This window comes from Salvelinus sp. IW2-2015, unplaced genomic scaffold (genome assembly GCF_002910315.2).
Source record: "Salvelinus sp. IW2-2015 unplaced genomic scaffold, ASM291031v2 Un_scaffold3652, whole genome shotgun sequence".
NCBI lineage: Eukaryota > Metazoa > Chordata > Actinopteri > Salmoniformes > Salmonidae > Salvelinus > Salvelinus sp. IW2-2015.
In genome coordinates, this window is record NW_019944929.1 from 49,135 (window position 1) to 57,124 (window position 7,990).

General features: G+C 44.5%; 1 protein-coding gene across 1 annotated transcript in view; it reads right to left on the reverse strand.

Annotated features, from left to right (window-relative positions):
* The window catches only part of LOC139022645 (cingulin-like protein 1), a 19,067-nt gene extending 17,984 nt beyond the window's left edge, over positions 1-1,083 (reverse strand). Inside the window, exons 1-2 of the mRNA XM_070441237.1 lie at positions 1,075-1,083; positions 5-56 (exon numbers count right to left, since the gene is read on the reverse strand). Coding sequence (XP_070297338.1) covers positions 5-56; positions 1,075-1,083 — 61 coding nt within the window. The remainder of the gene's footprint in view (positions 1-4; positions 57-1,074) is intronic.
* Between the last annotated feature and the right edge of the window lie 6,907 nt (positions 1,084-7,990).

The following is a 7,990-nucleotide window of genomic DNA, read 5'->3' on the forward strand; positions in this document are numbered from 1 at the left end:
GCACCTGGACTCTGGAGTTGTTGAAGTTCCTCCATCTCCACACGCAGGTCACGCACCTACAGGACACAACAGAAGGAATGTTACAGACACCACAGGAAGGAATGTTACAGACACCACAGGAAGGAATGTTACAGACACCACAGAAGGAATGTTACATACACCACAGGAAGAATGTTACATACACCACAGGAGGAATGTTAAGACAACAGGAAGGAATGTTACATACACCACAGGAAGGAATGTTACAGACACCACAGGAAGGAATGTTACAGACACCACAGGAAGGAATGTTACAGACACCACAGGAAGGAATGTTACAGACCACCACAGGAAGGAATGTTACAGACCACCACAGGAAGGAATGTTACAGACAACACAATAAGGAATGTTACAGACACCACATGAAGGAATGTTACAGACACCACAAGAAGGAATGTTACAGACAACACAGGAAGGAATGTTACATACACCCACAGGAAGGAATGTTACAGACACCACAAGAAGGAATGTTACAGACACCACAGGAAGGAATGTTACAGACAACACGATGTATAGATGGATCACGTAGCTACACTACAAGCTGACCACCCTGCAGGTTAGAACAGTTCCCGGTGAAAACCCAGCCGTAGTTAGGTTACTGTACAGTACCTGTCTCATCAGGTGATCTTCTCACTGTCCAGCTGCTCATTCACATATTTCTCCTGAATCAACTTCAGCTGGAGCTGTTCTGTCTGTGAGGAACACAACAGTCTGTTTTAGATAGTACTACACAACCCACTGGGCACATCCTCAACAAAAGAAACCCTGTCCTCATTCGCTCCTGTAGAATCAGATCAACATCACAATATAATTAGCTCTCATTGGCCAGGCATCAGTCAAGGAATCCTGGATTCAGTTCAAGTCTTCAGGAGATTCAATTTCATATTTAAGTGATTTATGAGAATGTTTTGACTATATTATTTGAAGTGAACAAGAGAAAACAGAAAAACATTGGTTCAGTGTTAGTGGTCAGGGGTCAGGGGTCAGTGGTCAGGGGTCAGGGGTGAGAGGTCAGCTGTAGGCAGACAGACGTACCTGCTCCATGGTCTCTTGTGCTTCCTGGCCCAACTCTGTTCACTGTCCTGCATCTCCTCCAGGTCGCTCTCAAGATCTATCGCTTTCTCCTGTGAAAGGAGAAACACATCAATCAATCGAATCGATCTTTATAACCCCTTTTTCTACATCGGCAGTTGTCACAAAGTACTTTGACAGGAGCCTGGCCTAGACTCCAACATAGCCTGGTTGACCAGACTGAAAACTGAAACATTGTGCCTCCCATTGTTTCCAGGCTAGGAAAAAACACGATCAATCACATGTACTTAGAAAGTTTTTTCCCCAGCAGTCGTCACGGTGCTTTAACAGCAACCCTGCATTGACCTCAAAGACAAAGCTGAAGCAGATCTATATCCATTTATCTGTATTTTAGAGCTACGCGTAACTGCCAAAATAAAGGAAACACTTGAGTAAACGAAGGACCCAAAGTATATGGAAAGCAGCTGGTTCCTGAGTTAATTAAGCAATTAACATCCCATCATTGCTTAAGGTCATGTATAGCGAGTCCCAATTGTCCATTATTTCGGCTACCAGGGCTAGAAGAGATCTCAGTGACTTTGAAAGAGGTGTGTTGTGTGTGTGTGTGTGTGTGTGTGTGTGTGTGTGTGTGTGTGTGTGTGTGTGTGTGTGTGTTGTGTGTGTGTGTGTGTGTGTGTGTGTGTGTGTGTTGTGTGTGGTGTGTGTGTGTGTATGCGTATCTCAGTCGAGATCACCTGAGACCAGTGTTTTTCCACCACCGTCAACAAAACCCAAATGATGGAGTGCCTCGTGGAAGAACGGCGTCACGTCCCTCCAATAGAGTTCCAGACACCTGTAGAATCCATGCCGAGGTGCATTGAAAATGTTCTGGTGTCACATGGTGGCCCAAACCACTATTAAGACACTATGTTGGGTTTCCATTATTTGGCAGTTACCTATTCATCTACAGTATATTTCCCAAGGTTCATACAGTCTACTGTCTCTTATATCTACAGTATCATACAGTCTACTCTCTCTATATTACAGTATATCTCCCAAGGTTCATACAGTCTACTGTCTCTATATCTACAGTATCATACCATCTACTCTCTCTATATCTACAGTATATCTCCCAAAGTTCATACATTCTACTGTCTCTATATCTACAGTATCATACAGTCTACTCTCTCTATATCTACAGTATATCTCCCAAGGTTCATACAGTCTACTCTCTCTATATCTACAGTATCATACCATCTACTCTCTCTATATCTACAGTATATCTCCACGGTTCATACAGTCTACACTCTCTATATCTACAGTATATATCCACGGTTCATACAGTCTACTCTCTCATATCTACAGTATATATCCACGGTTCATACAGTCTACTCTCTCTATATCTACAGTATATCTCCCACGGTTCATACAGTCTACACTCTCTATATCTACAGTATATCCCACGGTTCATACAGTCTACACTCTCTATATCTACAGTATATCTTGCTTGTCCAGGTCCTCTTTAGACTGGCTTAGGGTGTATGGTGCTCTCTGTCTGTACCTACCTGAGCCTGTTTGAGTTGCTTGTCCAGGTCCTCCTTGGTCTGTGCAGCAGTCTGTAGCTCTACCTTCAGGTCCTCTACGCTCCTCTCTGCCTGCTTCAACTGCAGCTGGATTCTCTCTCTCAGCTGGATCTCCTCCTCCAGGGAACGCTCCTTATCTATTAGTTTACCTGACACCTGACAACACATACATTTATCTATTAGTTTACCTGACACTGACACACATAACGTTATCTATTAGTTACCTGACAACACATACAGTTATCTATTAGTTTACCTGACAACACATACAGTTATCTATTAGTTTACCTGACAACACATACAGTTATCTATTAGTTTACCTGACAACACATACAGTATATATTAGTTTAACCTGACAACACTACAGTTATCTATTAGTTTACCTGACAACACATACAGTTATCTATTAGTTTACCTGAACAACACATACAGTTATCTATTAGTTTACCTGACAACACATACAGTTATCTTTAGTTTACCTGACAACACATACAGTTATCTATTAGTTTACCTGACAACACATACAGTTATCTATTAGTTTACCTGACAACACATACAGTTATCTATTAGTTTACCTGACAACACATACAGTTATCATTAGTTTACCTGACAACACATACAGTATCTATTAGTTTACCTGACAACACATACAGTTATCTATCAGTGTAAGAAATATACAATACACAGAGTGTAATAAAGAATACTACCACCATACATAAATTTAAATCAGAAAAATCACATATGGACACACATTTTACAGTATGGGTAAGCGACATAATCACGATTGCTGTAAATACGTTTCAGCTTAAGCAGAAATTACTTTCAAAAGTCAATCTTAAGCACAAATGATCTGCATTTGACTATAGAAGACCTGTACGGCCTATGTCCTCATCTACCTGTCCCTGGAGGCTTCTGACAGTCTGCTGGGCTCTCTGCAGCTCCTGACTCTTCTCCAGTATAGTCTCTTCCAGCTCCTTTACCCTCAGCTGGTCACCATCTCGTAGCTTCTGGTGCAGACTGAGCTCTGCTAAGGCTTGGGTGGCTCTCTGTTGGACCTCCCCTAGCTGTGGAGGGAGAGAGGGAGAATATATAAATATACAAAGCAAATGATCTAGGGTTATATCAACACTGAAGGTGTTACATTTGACACCGGTCCAGTGTCTATACGGGTCTGCCCTTTTCAGTGTTAAATGAACACAATGCTTAGTGCCAAGCCTTATTTGTATATTTCCCAGAGTGCCTTGAGTTTCGAGTGAATTGTAGAGTTAACCCCCCCGTGACTGTATTTGTTAGTGACAGAGACATGGTTGTTTACATTCATCCATTTTCAGTCCCGTGGCCTTCGGCCAAGTGATATCCTGTTATCAACACAATACAACACAGATTTCACGAGGCCTTATTTTGAGGGTCCAGTTTTACCCTAATACAGTGGCTTGAAACTCCTGGTTTACAGGCCACATCAGGCCTGCAAGTCACATTATACTGGCTTTGCAAAGTGAGTTGTAATTCCTATTGGGATCCAGCCAGAYTAGTACATTCCAACATTTAAACATTTTATTCACCAGCAACCTGCATTTAGAATGACTGACCGGGTTGGGATGACAAAGCTATGATGCTACCTCAAGCATCTAAACTGGAACAACCACTACAGTAATGGGAACAAGTCCAACGAACAGATTGGATTAGTTTATAAAAATMTTAKATTTATATTTATTTACATTWAAATTTMAGTTGCAAAAACATAGATATTGAAACAACAAACAAAAAAAATCTACCTGCAATAGAGCATGCTGGGAAACATAATGATGAGCGGGGTTTTATTTTAACACCGGTTATTAACACCAACACTGGGGTCATTTTACACCAATGAGTGTTGATTTAACAKTTACAGAGTTAATGTAACTCCAGAATCAACACAAGGAATGTTACACTAATTCAATTTTCGAATTTCAACAATCTTCAAGTTATGYCATTGGAAATTAAATGGAATTAGAATGTTTGAAATGTTTGAATTGGACTAGTAAAAAAAATTACATTTTTGGAATTTAACTGAACTGTAATTTATTAGTTKATGGATTTAGTAAAACAAAAGTACTGCATGATTTGTTTTTAAATCATTTAAAATCATTTCAACTTGTATTTCTATATTCCCTGAAAGCTTGAGGGAATTGAATTTGAATATGTGGAATAGTTTGGGATAATACTGAATTAGAAATGTAATTATTGGAATTTACCTAACAATAAAATTGAAAGGAAATTAAATTATCTCTGAATTTAAAGACTGACCTGGAATTTGAATAGTATTAAATGGGAATTTACAGGAAGAGGGAATTTAATTTCAATTTAATTTGTGGAATTAACCACAACCCTTGAAGCTACAGTACTGTACCTCAGTCACACACAAACACACACACACACACGTATAAGTAGTAGTAATGCAACTGTACCTCAGTCACACACAAACACACACACACACACGTATAAGTAGTAGTAATGCAACTGTACCTCAGTCTCCAGTCTGAAGACCAGTCAGCTGGGCCATTTCCACCACAGACCTTAGTCAGTCAGCTGGGCTATTCTACCACAGACCTTAGTCAGTCAGCTGGGCCTTTCCACCACAGACCTTAGTCAGTCAGCTGGGCCTTTCCCCACAGACCTTAGTCAGTCAGCTGGGCCTATTCCACCACAGACCCTGTCATCAGTTAGCTGGGCCTATTCTACCACAGACTTCAGTCAGTCAGTTAGATGGGCCTATTCCACCACAGACCTCAGTCAGTCAGTTAGCTGGGCCTATTCCACCACATGACCTCAGTCAGTTAGTTAGCCTGGGCCTATTCCACCACAGACCTCAGTCAGTCAGTTAGCTGGGCCTATTCTACCACAGACCTCAGTCAGTTAGCTGGACCTATTCTTACCACAGACCTAGTCAGTCGCTGGGCCTATTCCACCACAGACCTTCAGTCAGTCAGCTGGGCCTATTCTACCACAGACCTTAGTCAGTCAGCTGGCCTATTCCACCACAGACCTTCAGTCAGTCAGCTGGTAGCTACTTCCACCACAGACTTAGTCAGTCAGTTAGCTGGGCCTACTCCACCACAGACCTCGTCAGTCAGTTACGCTGGGCCTATTCTACACCACCAGCACTCATGTCAGTCAGTTAGTGGGCCTATTCCACCAACAGACCTCTAGTCCAGGTCAGGTTAGCTGGCCTATTCACACAGACCTCAGTCAGTAGTTAGCTGGGCCTATTCCACCACAGACTAGTCAGTCAGTTAGCTGGGGCCTATTCTACCACAGCTCAGTCCAGTTAGCTGGGCTATCCGACACAGCTTCAGTCAGGTAGCTGGGCGCTATTCTACCACAGACTTCCAGGTTCAGTTAGATGGGCCTATTCCACCACAGACCTCTGACAATGTCAGTTAGCTGGGCCTATTCACCACAGACTTCAGTCAGTTTAGCTGGGGCCTTAATCCACAAGACCTCAGTCAGTCAGTCAGCTGGGTCTATTCTACCACAGACATCAGTCAGTCAGTTAGCTGGGCCTATTCCACCACAGACCTCAGTCAGTCGTTAGATGGGCCTATTCTACCAAGACATGTCTCAGTCAGTCAGTTAGCTGGGCCTAATTCCACCACAGACTCGTTCAGTCAGTTAGCTGGGCCTATTTCCACCACAGACCTTCAGTCAGTCGTTAGATCGGCCTATTTCCACACAGGACCTCAGTTTCAGTCAGTCTAGATTGGGCCTATTCCACCACAGGACCTCAGTCAGTTAGTTAGTGCTCACTTCCACACCAGACCTCAGTCAGTTAGCTGGGCCTATTCCCCACAGACCTCAGTCAGTCTCGTGGCCTATTCTACTACAGACCTCAGTCAGTTGCTGGGCCTAATCCACCACAGGACCTCAGTCAGTCTTAGCGGGTTCATTCCGCACAGACCTCAGTCAGTCAGCTGGGCCTTAATCCACCACAGACCTCAGTCAGTTAGTAGCTGAGGCCTATCCACCACAGCCTCAGCGTTAGCTGGCCTATCCACACGACCCAGTCAGAAGATGGGGCTATCACCAACTAGACCTCAGTCAGTTAGCTGGGCCTATTCCACACAGACCTCAGTCCAGTCAGCTGGGCCTAATTCTCACCACTCGACACTCAGTCAGTTAGCGGGGCCTATATTACTACATCACCTCAGTCTGTTAAGCTGGGGGAACTAATCTTACATCATACCTCCAGTCAGTCAGTTTTAGCTGGGCCTATTCTACCACAGACATGTCACCATAGGCTGGAGCCTATTCTACCACCAGACCTCAGTCAGTCACGCTGGGCCCCCTAATCCACCACAGACCTCAGTCAGTTAGCTTGGGCCTATTCTACACAGACCTCAGTCAGTTAGCTGGGCCTAATCCCCAACAGACTCAGTCAAGTTAGCGCCTATTCCAGCACAGACCTCAGTCAGTTGCTGAGCCTATTCTACTTACAGACCTCAGTTTCAGATTGGCTGGGCCTAATCCACCACAGACCTCAGTCAGTTAGCTGGGGCCTATTTCACACCAGACCTCTGTCAGTTAGCTGGCCTATTCCACCGCCAGAACCTCAGTCAGTCAGTTAGCTGGGCCTATTCTACCACAGACTCAAGTCAGTCAGTTAAGCTGGTTCTATTCACCACAGACCTCAGTCAGTTAGCTGGAACTATTCCACCACAGGCCTCAGTCAGTCAGTCAGCCTGGGAAACCTATTCCACCACAGACTCTTATCAGTCAGTTAGCTGGGCCATATCCACCACATAGCCTCAGTCAGTCAGTTAGCCTGGGCCTATTCTACCCACCTCATGCACTGAGGCCTATGTCTGCCTTGCGTGGCCCCTGTGCAGCATCCAGAAATGTCACCCTATTCCCTACATTTGACCCTGCTCAAATATTAGTGCACTACTGTAACGAGTACAGTTCCACTTTCACCCCAGCCTCTTGTCTGTCCTCCACCATGTCCCCTATAGGGGCGCTGGAGAAGCAGACGCTCCATGCCGAGGAGGGTCTTCATGTCGAGAAGCTGTGGCTGTCTGAGCAGACAGTTGGCGGAGCTAGCGATGGACAAGGAGACACGGGACAATGGGACATCAGGGCTCAGTGACACTGTCTTCCAGATGGAGACTGGAGGTACAGTGGCATTACTACATACTTATACGTGTGTGTGTCTTGTGTGGTGTGTGTGTGTGTGTGTGGTGTGTGTGTTGTGTGTGTGCTGTGTGTGTTGCGTGGGGCGTGCGTGCTAGTGGTGCCGTTGCTGCGTGGTGCTTGCGTGCGTGCGTTGCGTGCGTGGTAACGATGGTATATGTCCGTGCGAGAGGAGAGAGAGATCACAGTCA